Source organism: Amia ocellicauda, chromosome 14 (assembly GCF_036373705.1).
Source record: "Amia ocellicauda isolate fAmiCal2 chromosome 14, fAmiCal2.hap1, whole genome shotgun sequence".
NCBI lineage: Eukaryota > Metazoa > Chordata > Actinopteri > Amiiformes > Amiidae > Amia > Amia ocellicauda.
In genome coordinates, this window is record NC_089863.1 from 7,352,335 (window position 1) to 7,363,448 (window position 11,114).

At 39.3% G+C, this 11,114-nt stretch overlaps 1 protein-coding gene across 1 annotated transcript; it reads left to right on the plus strand.

Moving 5' to 3' along the window:
• Positions 1–201: 201 nt before the first annotated feature.
• On the plus strand, positions 202–4,529 carry LOC136768496 (zinc finger protein ZFP2-like). Its single transcript, XM_066722730.1, has one exon. The coding sequence runs from the start codon at positions 287–289 to the stop codon at positions 1,853–1,855; it is 1,569 nt and encodes a 522-aa protein (XP_066578827.1). The 5' UTR covers positions 202–286; the 3' UTR covers positions 1,856–4,529.
• The last annotated feature ends 6,585 nt before the right edge of the window (positions 4,530–11,114 follow it).

Here is an 11,114-nt window from a genome sequence, read left to right on the forward strand (position 1 = left end):
ATTACATAATGTCGGTGACTTATGTTTATTGTATGCTGTACGTTTGTTGTATGTTTACCAGTCTGTAAAGCACTCTGTGGCTACTCTGCGAAGGGCGTTATACAAATAAAAATTAATTGATTGATTGACTTATTTTCTATGATTAACTGCTGGGATGCCCCTATTCTGATCTGCTCTCCTGTCTTGTCCTCCCCCAGGAGCTGTAGAGACCAGTGCTCTCCCTGACTCTGGGAAAAGGTCTCCCACTGGGCAGCATCCCTGTGAGCAGGAGTGGGGCTCCAGTCTGATGCAGGACACAGAGCCCACAGCTACTGAAGACAAAAAGCGTCTGTCTGAGCAGCACGGGAGCAGACACGGTGAAATGGAGCTAAGTGGACTGGAGTCTGGCCACATGGTGGAACCACAGACTGTGGGTTTAACGCAGGGATTCAGGGCACTGGGATCTGAGTGTGGACACAGTGCAGCTGGTGCTGAGCCAGACTCTACCAGTACACAGTGTGAGCCCAGTGTTGCGTCTGTTCACATTAAGACAGAGGACAGTGAACTGGAGTGGGAAATGCATACGGTTGTGAAAGATGAACCCTGTGATCTTAGAATAGAGAATATTACAGGAGGCCTCTGTAAACTGGAACCGCAGCTTCCTGTAGATGGACTGTGTGACACTGACTCTGTTGCCTTGAGGACGGGGCTCAGTGGAGGCAGTGACAATGCAGTGAGGGGTGAGAGCCCATCTTCACAGTCCAGACAGCATCCTGGACCCTCTGGCTCAGACTCTCCCCCCTCAAACACAACTGGGAAACATCAGGGCTGCCATCGTTGCCCCCAGTGTGAGAAAACGTATAGGTACTTTGGAAACTTAACAAAACACAAATGCATTCCTAGAAGGAAAAGAGTGCACTGCTGCAGCCTGTGTGGGAAGAGCTTTGATCGTTTAAGAATTCTGAAAATTCACCAGCGCACTCACATAGGAGAGAAACCATACAGCTGCTCCCAGTGTGGGAAGAGCTTCACCCAATCATCAACACTTAATTCTCACCAGCGTATTCACACAGGGGAGAAACCGTACAGCTGCACCCAGTGTGGGAAGAGCTTCACTCAGAAAGCAAGCCTTTATCATCACCAGCACATTCACACAGGGGAGAAACCATACAGCTGCTCGCAGTGTGGGAAGAGCTTCAGTCAGGCAGTACACCTTAAATCTCACCAGCGTATTCATACAGGGGAGAAACCATACAGCTGCACACTGTGTGGGAAGGGTTTCAGTCGGGCAGGACACCTTAAATCTCACCAGCACATTCACACAGGAGAGCGACCCTACATCTGCTCGGAGTGTGGAAAGAATTTCACTCATGCAGATAGCCTTAAATCTCACCAGCGCATTCACACGGTGGAGAAACCCTACAGATGCACACTGTGTGGGAAAGGTTTCAGTCGGGCAGGAAACCTTAAAGAACACCAACGCATTCACACGGGGGAGAAACCTCACAGCTGCTCCCAGTGTGGGAAGACCTTCCGTCTGGCAGGCAGCTTTAAATCTCACCAACGCATTCACATGGGGGAGAAACCCCACAGCTGCTACCAGTGTGGGAAGTGCTTCAGTCTGGCAGGCAACCTTAAATCTCACCAGCGGATTCACACAGGGGAGAAACCATACAGCTGCTCCCAGTGTGGGAAGAGTTTCCGTAATTCAAATTGCCTTAAATATCACGAGCGCATTCACACGGGGGAGAAACCATACAGCTGCTCCCAGTGTGGGAAGAGTTTCAGTCATTTAAATTGCCTTAAATGTCACGAGCGGATTCACACGGGGGAGAAACCGCACAACAGCTCCCAGAGTGAGAAGAGCTTCAGTTAGGCTAGCTCAGTGGTTCTCAACCTTTTTTTAGGGAAGGCACACCCAGAACCTTGGAATTATTCTGAGGCACACCACATGATATAATCACAGATTGTATTGCTTTTATATTGCTAACTGTAAATAGGCAATCAGTGCACCATGCACTCCCAACAGGCAAATAATTACTGACCAAAATACATAACAGGCCTACCATTATAAACTTATCGGTGCAATTGCAATGGCCAGTCTGAAACCAACTGAGGTTTAGACTGGATTTTTAGAACAGATTTTCTGTGCAATTGCACCATTTTGTTTCAAGATAAACAATGTATCCATGTTTTTGACTGAAATTTTGGACTAAAATGTAACAAGTGATATCTTAAACATTGCAATGAGCATTCCTATTCAAATTGAATTAAGCTTATATAGCATTGTATTCATTTTAAAGTATTAATCAAATTTTTAATTCAATAAAAAATAGTTTAACCTTATTTTGCTAAATAGGCAATATAAAAGCCAAGAAAAATCATGTCAGAATACTCATAACTGAAACCACTGTCTTTAACACTGTAAACTATTATATATAAAGTGTGTGTGTGTGTTAATATAACTTATTTAATTGGAATAATTAATAACAATTAGTTCATAAATACTGTGTGTACTGCTATTCATAGACTGTTATGAAAAGTAAAAAACAATTACAAAAATTAGTGCGATACCTGTGCCTGTTTTGTGGCACAGAGATATTACTCCTTGGGGGAATTGAACATTGACACTCTGAGCTCTTGTTCCACAGATTGCAGCCTCTCTTTGTTCTTCATGTTTTAACACCTTATTTGCTCACCTGTAACAGTTTGGTTGTTTTCAAAAGTCATGTGCTGTTGTGGAGCTTTGCCATTTATTCAGCTGTATGGCAGTTCCTTTTTAGAGGCTGGCTGACATTATTTCCTTTCAGACCTTATATACAAAATAAATGCCATATAAATAAGTATGAAGAATAATATATTTCTAAAAAGTTGTCTCTTATTATTATAAAATCAGTGTTTTAATCAATGTTTGCAAGACTTGAAAAGTCAATGTTGGAGGGAGGAGACTTATTATGAATGCAAACGACGTTGTAAGTCACTTACATATATAAAGTATAGCTTATCTATTTAAATATATATTTAAAATGACCTCAAAAGTGTAATTTATTTACTATGTAAGTTAAAAATATTGCAATACAAATCATAGCCAAAACACTTACGATGTAGGATTTTAAATTTCATAAATATCGGGTATAGTTTTATCCAACATTGTCTGAGAGGTCTGTTTTCTTTAGCATTTTTTTTTTCTTTTTCACTGTGTTCTCCAGTCAATGGCTGATATTTAGTCAACGTCATCAGCAAACATTTACCGTTGTTTTATTTATTTTGTGAATTTTGTAAAGTTTTAGTAAAAATGCGCTTCTGTGCCACGGTATACGTTAATCTGCATAACAAGAATAAACACTAACCGAAGCATACTCAAATGCAGCATTGCTTTAAAAAATACTTTGTTGGTTTAGAGGGTTTTAGTAAAACATGTTGTATTGGTTTATAAGCCATATGTTTGTCAATTGTATGAGTTATGAGCAACATTGTATTAGCTAACTTTAGTTTAGTATTTCAAATGTTAATAGTGTTTAATTGAAGTATAACATTAGCTAGTAACACTTATTTTCTCCTTTTTTCATGGAACACCTGCACCCATCCTACGGAACACCACTGTTCCGCGGAACACCGGTTGAGAAACACTGGGCTAGCTGGTGAACCCTTAATTCAGCCCATTCAGTCTGCTGTGTGACAGGAGTGTGAAGCAGCTGATCAGAGTAGATCTTTGTCAGACACAGCAGTTAGACATCAGTGTTTGTCTGGGAAATTCACACTCCTGTGAATTCTGTGTCTGACTATGTCATTCTCCAGCAGTGAACGTCTCAGATCTGTATCATATTATTAAGTACACTACTATGGTGACATACTGTTGCAGTTCTTGATATTTGTATATGATTACTAGCAGCATCCTTACCCTGGATGACTTGGTTAACTGGGATGTTCTAGTTTATTGTGTTGTAGTGAGAATTTATTTTTATTATTTCCTTTATATTCTCTATATATTATTAATGGTTTCATGTTGCTAATTCAGTCTGGTCTATAAAGCAATCATTAGTTTGTATTTACTCTGCTCTAGGGGCTACTTTAATTAGTTCTTAATGCCTTTCTGTCCAAGGGGTTACTTCAATCAAGCATTGTCTTCTCATGATTTAATTCAGCCACTGTCTTCTAGGATATTCAATCAGCTGAAACAGTTAAACAGTATAGAGATTGTGTGTTTTGGGGCACAGGTATTTGGTTAAGGACTTACAACAATGTCTCTGATAAACATCTGCTGCCTAAGAATGCTGACTATCACCAATCAACTCATCAAACACTTCAACAACAGTAACAAACTTAGGTCTGTGTTAATTATTATGTATGTAGTAAACTATTTTGTACAACTGTATTTTAATGAGATGTAATTACTTCTGACAAAGAAGACTGTAACCCATTGTCTATCTGAAGATACAAAAAGGCTTCTCCAACTCACATCCTCAGTTATTTTCTTCACCTCATGTGCAAGGAGAGCTCCGGGTTAACATGTATTTATGTTTTCTGTAATAAACTTGTTACTTCTTCATCTGTGAATCCTGGGATAGTGTTCTGATGTTTTTTTTTTATGATTAACCGTTTCAGTTTAACAGTGCTGTTAAAAAGTGAAGCGCTGTGAAGCACTTTCTGGATGCACTGTATAGATCTAATTGGTAAGTTTTAATAATTTAACATTGCATCAGGTCTTCTGATATACACACATACTTTTATTTATATAAAATTTAATGATCTGATTAAAAAAAAGATGTATTAAAACTACTACAATTTGGCGACGAGGATGGGATATTGACCAGCCAGCGGACTGAGCAAAGGGGCATCCAATTAATCTGTCTTTGTAGGAGTGAGTATGTTGAAATTACCACCTTCCATAGAATAGGAGACAGGATTGGGGGACCGTTTTTATTCAGTCTAAGGCACTTTTTGTCAATGTTAATGAACTATAAGTGGAGTAAAAATGTCTCTTTACAAGTAGTGGCTGGGAGAAAGAAAATAAATCCTACGGGTCACACAGTACAGTATAAAGCACATCTGTGCGTGTGTTAAGTGTGCATCCGGGGGTTTGCCTGGAATTGATTGTGGGATACTGTCCGTGTATGTAAAGTTATGTGTGAGTAAATAGTTTAGTGAAATGAAAGGATGCTGATCTCATAAGATATAGCCAAAATGTTGCAATGGACAAATTGTTTTACATTAAATTGTTTTAATTTATCATTACAGTTATTGTTTTATTAGTAAGTACTTTTGATTGTTTTAGGACTTTTATCTCGTATCAATATCCGAAGAAATAATATTTGCTGAATAAAGTCTGTAAAACTAGTGACCCCCCACACATACAACCCACAGCGGTCAAGTCCTCTGAAAACGAGACTGGGTTGATATGCAAGTTACCACAATACTTTGCTAAAATGAATTCAGATTAGCAGTGAGGTTGATCTGCATGAATTGACCTTGAGGCCGTTTCGTTCAAATAGGATATATGTTTATTACAATGTGAATAGACAACATGTATTTGCAAAGATAGGATAGAGACAAGCAGGGTGGATAATATTAAAAGTGAGAGTGAGAGGAGAATCTATCCAATACTCAAGTTTTGACTCGAGGCACAAAACATGTAAAATAACAAAGTATTATGATTGTGTTGCCCGTCCTACAATTTAGATCTCATACACAACTATAGGTTTCATGTAATTGTGGTTTACCTAATTCTTGACTAGTACACAAAATATACACTCACCTAAAGGATTATTAGGAACACCATACTAATACTGTGTTTGACCCCCTTTCGCCTTCAGAACTGCCTTAATTCTATGTGGCATTGATTCAACAAGGTGCTGAAAGCATTCTTTAGAAATGTTGGCCCATATTGATAGGATAGCATCTTGCAGTTGATGGAGATTTGTGGGATGCACATCCAGGGCACGAAGCTCCCGTTCCACCACATCCCAAAGATGCTCTATTGGGTTGAGATCTGGTGACTGTGGGGGCCAGTTTAGTACAGTGAACTCATTGTCATGTTCAAGAAACCAATTTGAAATGATTCGACCTTTGTGACATGGTGCATTATCCTGCTGGAAGTAGCCATCAGAGGATGGGTACATGGTGGTCATAAAGGGATGGACATGGTCAGAAACAATGCTCAGGTAGGCCGTGGCATTTAAACGATGCCCAATTGGCACTAAGGGGCCTAAAGTGTGCCAAGAAAACATCCCCCACACCATTACACCACCACCACCAGCCTGCACAGTGGTAACAAGGCATGATGGATCCATGTTCTCATTCTGTTTACGCCAAATTCTGACTCTACCATCTGAATGTCTCAACAGAAATCGAGACTCATCAGACCAGGCAACATTTTTCCAGTCTTCAACTGTCCAATTTTGGTGAGCTTGTGCAAATTGTAGCCTCTTTTTCCTATTTGTAGTGGAGATGAGTGGTACCCGGTGGGGTCTTCTGCTGTTGTAGCCCATCCGCCTCAAGGTTGTACGTGTTGTGGCTTCACAAATGCTTTGCTGCATACCTCGGTTGTAACGAGTGGTTATTTCAGTCAAAGTTGGACGGTCGAAAGTGGGGAGGGCTGGCAGACTTGAGGACGGTTGCAAAGCTTTCAGGTTTTTGTTGGAGAAGTTCTGGTTCCGTTCAGTCTTCGTGGATTTCGACTCCTTGGTTTCTTCTTCCAGGTTGTTCCACTCCACTCCAAATTGTGCCACTCCAAATTGCTAGTTTTAACTTTAGTTTTTTATACATTTGAGACAAAGAGATTCTAATCTCTTTCCTTCCAAACTTCTGATTGGTCAGGTTTGGGGTAATAAAATGGAAATTCAAATTGAAGTAGTCTTTGCCATTCCTCTCCCTTGATTCCTACAAGATGTGTATTGGGGTGTGATGGCTTTGAGGAATGTGAAAATGGTTCAAATGTTACCTAGAGTTTCTAACTCTCCTATATTGTCATGTTTTAGTTCTATCAATTACATTTTCAAGTCCCTCAAAGCATAACCTTACAGTTGATACCAAACAAGCCAGGTGTTATTTTTTGGAATGTTAAATTTGAGTCTTCTTAGAATATATGAGGTCTGTTTTTGTAATGTTTTATACACATAAAACATTTTGCGCAATTTATGATTAATACTTGCAGTCATTTTGAAGTAAATCTACAAAATGGCCTATAATAATCATTATTAATATTAATAATAATTTAGATACACCTATGCATAAGACATTTATGTAACGATATTATTATTATTATTATTATTATTATTATTATTATTATTATTATTATTACTTAGCAGACGCCCTTGTCCAAACAATATATTTAAATGTAATTAGATATATCATGTTGGCTAAATAATGTTAACTTCAAACTGTTGTTATCTCCGGGATTTTAAATATATATTTGTCACAACTGTATTTATTTTACCGCAGTCAAATATACACATTTCCTAGCTTTTGTGGTGTGCATTGAACAACCAGTTCCAGTTCAAGTCTATCTAACCAGTCCTGATTCGCGCTGCATTGGTACGAGTCACTGAATCAGTGAACGACAAGAACGATATGAACGAAATTAATCGATTCACCAAACTGAACTGAATCAAATGAATCGAGTCACTAAAAAGAATTGAACTGCCCATCACTAGTTTCCATGCCTGACTCTGACTCAGCTGCTGATCCTGGCTCTTCAGTTTGTAGCTCATCTTTGCTACCCTCTGCAAAACCATGAAATAAACTTAAATTAGACTCATAATAAGATATCCTACGTACCTAGTGCAACATATATGCTTACACAATGTTTTTTTTACCTACATGTTAAAGTACAATGCTGTGACATAATGTTTTTTATTTGTATTACCTGACGAGTGTCGAGAGCTAGTAGCTGGTCGATAATGGGTCCCCTTAGGCTAAATAGCCAGCTAGCCAAAGCTTGACCAACAGTTGAACTGACTATGATGATGGTTAACTTTTGTTTGTTTGCCTGTAAAATGAATTAGACGTTTCCATTTTAGTTTGTTTTATGGAAATATGATTTATTTACGACGAGAGAAACCCTGCTAAAAGACAATGGTCTATAAAGTTAAGTTTAGCCTGTTACAGTAGCTAGCTACAGTAGTCTAGCTACAATTATAACGGTGGCAATCATGATGAGCTATGTACAGGGCCGGTTCTAGACATTTGGAGGCCCTAGGCAAAATGTATGTTGGAGGCCCCCGTCTTGATTGGTGGACTAGCACAGTGGTTCCCAAACTTTCTGGGTGGCGCCCCACCAAAAACAGAGAAACATTTGGGTCACAGGTCGACCCCACCCCCCCCTTCAAGGATGAATATACTTTAAAACTTCTTTCATTTCACTTTTCACAATTTTATTTGTCCATTTAAATTGGAAACTCTCTATGCATGAACCTATTCTTACTCCATCTAGTACGGATGAGCCTGAATCAATTACAGAAGATACAGTAACGCTCTCTTTCCATTTTATACAATTTTACTAGTTATATAGGATGAGACCGAGTATTCTAAAATTCAACTATTCGTTAAAGATGACCACTATCGACAAGTGAATCCAACATTCGATAGTTAAAATAATAATAATAATAATAATAATAATAATAATAATAATAATAATAATAATAATTTTATTTTAAAGCCTGTACGGATGATTGGCTGTCTATGAGCTGTAATGAAGATTGACGGGAGGTGGGATTTGTTATTTCTTGTCTGTGATTGTCTGACAATGACAAATCTGCGCGACTCCGCCAATGGGATCGGTGCAATTCTGCAGATCTGCGCAGATCTGCGGAAATCTGCGGCGCTACAAGAACACGACCAATGGCTTCCTCTCAGAGAATTTCTGCGTGGAAATACTTTGACAAAGTAAATTAAAACACTGTGAAGTGTATAATATGTGCAGTGCAATTAATATACCACTAATCTACAGCTGCTATGTTAACCCACCTAAAAGCCAAAAACCCTTCTGCGAAACTAGCAATGACAGAAAAGAGAAGAGAAGCAACAAACAATATAATATTATTAAAACACACACAGCCAGCTATCGCTATATATTTTGTTTTCACTGGAACTTGAACGCACAGGTATGTTTCCGTATTTATTTAATAAAGTTGTTGTGTTAGATCAGGATTTTAAAAAAAAGTTCAGAACTTCTTGCAATTGCAAAAAATGTCACGTTGCATTTCGCATTTTATGTATTTTTTGTTAATGCGTTTCCAAAATATTGCAGCAGAGAGTCCTGGCGAGCTCGTTTCTCACTCGATGACATTTTGGAGCTGCAAGTTATTCTTATGTATTTATTTTTACCGTAATTATCACCTCATATAAACTGCTGTGTATTCTGCTCTGAAGCTACCAATCAGCGGCTCACAGACACGCTGTCTGACATCCTCTATTCTGATTGGCCAGGACTGGAGGTAAAGAATCCAATAACGGGACCCAGTTTCCACTCCTCTGAGTCGGACAGTACAGTTTGTCTTTAATGTGTGTAAGTGTAGAAAAATATATCAGTTTATCCAGTGCGATTTCAGCGGGGCGGCAATCAACAGTTGTCAGTATTCATTAAGAGCATGTGATGTTCCAGTTTATGCTTAGGTAAGAAACACACACACACACACACACACACACACACATACATACATATACACTCACCTAAAGGATTATTAGGAACACCTGTTCAATTTCTCATTAATGCAATTATCTAACCAACCAATCACATGGCAGTTGCTTCAATGCATTTAGGGGTGTGGTCCTGGTCAAGACAATCTCCTGAACTCCAAACTGAATGTCTGAATGGGAAAGAAGGTGATTTAAGCAATTTTGAGCGTGGCATGGTTGTTGGTGCCAGACGGGGCCGGTCTGAGTATTTCACAATCTGCTCAGTTACTGGGATTTTCACGCACAACCATTTCTAGGGTTTACAAAGAATGGTGTGAAAAGGGAAAAACATCCAGTATGCGGCAGTCCTGTGGGCGAAAATGCCTTGTTGATGTTGGAGGTCAGAGGAGAATGGGCCGACTGATTCAAGCTGATAGAAGAGCAACTTTGACTGAAATAACCACTCGTTACAACCGAGGTATGCAGCAAAGCATTTGTGAAGCCACAACACGTACAACCTTGAGGCGGATGGGCTACAACAGCAGAAGACCCCACCGGGTACCACTCATCTCCACTACAAATAGGAAAAAGAGGCTACAATTTGCACAAGCTCACCAAAATTGGACAGTTGAAGACTGGAAAAATGTTGCCTGGTCTGATGAGTCTCGATTTCTGTTGAGACATTCAGATGGTAGAGTCAGAATTTGGCGTAAACAGAATGAGAACATGGATCCATCATGCCTTGTTACCACTGTGCAGGCTGGTGGTGGTGGTGTAATGGTGTGGGGGATGTTTTCTTGGCACACTTTAGGCCCCTTAGTGCCAATTGGACATCGTTTAAATGCCACGGCCTACCTGAGCATTGTTTCTGACCATGTCCATCCCTTTATGACCACCATGTACCCATCCTCTGATGGCTACTTCCAGCAGGATAATGCACCATGTCACAAAGGTCGAATCATTTCAAATTGGTTTCTTGAACATGACAATGAGTTCACTGTACTAAACTGGCCCCCACAGTCACCAGATCTCAACCCAATAGAGCATCTTTGGGATGTGGTGGAACGGGAGCTTCATGCCCTGGATGTGCATCCCACAAATCTCCATCAACTGCAAGATGCTATCCTATCAATATGGGCCAACATTTCTAAAGAATGCTTTCAGCACCTTGTTGAATCAATGCCACGTAGAATTAAGGCAGTTCTGAAGGCGAAAGGGGGTCAAACACAGTATTAGTATGGTGTTCCTAATAATCCTTTAGGTGAGTGTATAATGGCTGCAGACAGGCATGTGGGAAGTATGGGTAGAGTCTGTAATGTATTAATAAGGTCACATTGTATTTGATTGCATTGACAAAACCTCAACAAATATCATTCTTTTACACATCATATACACCACATATAATTTTAAAATTTAAATTGGAGTATAAAAAACAAACCCGTTAAATAAATAATCTAACATCAACGTGTATTCGTTTTACAAATACTCATAGTATATCTTATTTAATAATCAGCATCCAC

Excerpts from the sequence above, each read along its gene's own strand:
- LOC136768496 (XM_066722730.1), top strand. The coding sequence starts at position 287 with ATGCAGGACACAGAGCCCACAGCTACTGAAGACAAAAAGCGTCTGTCT.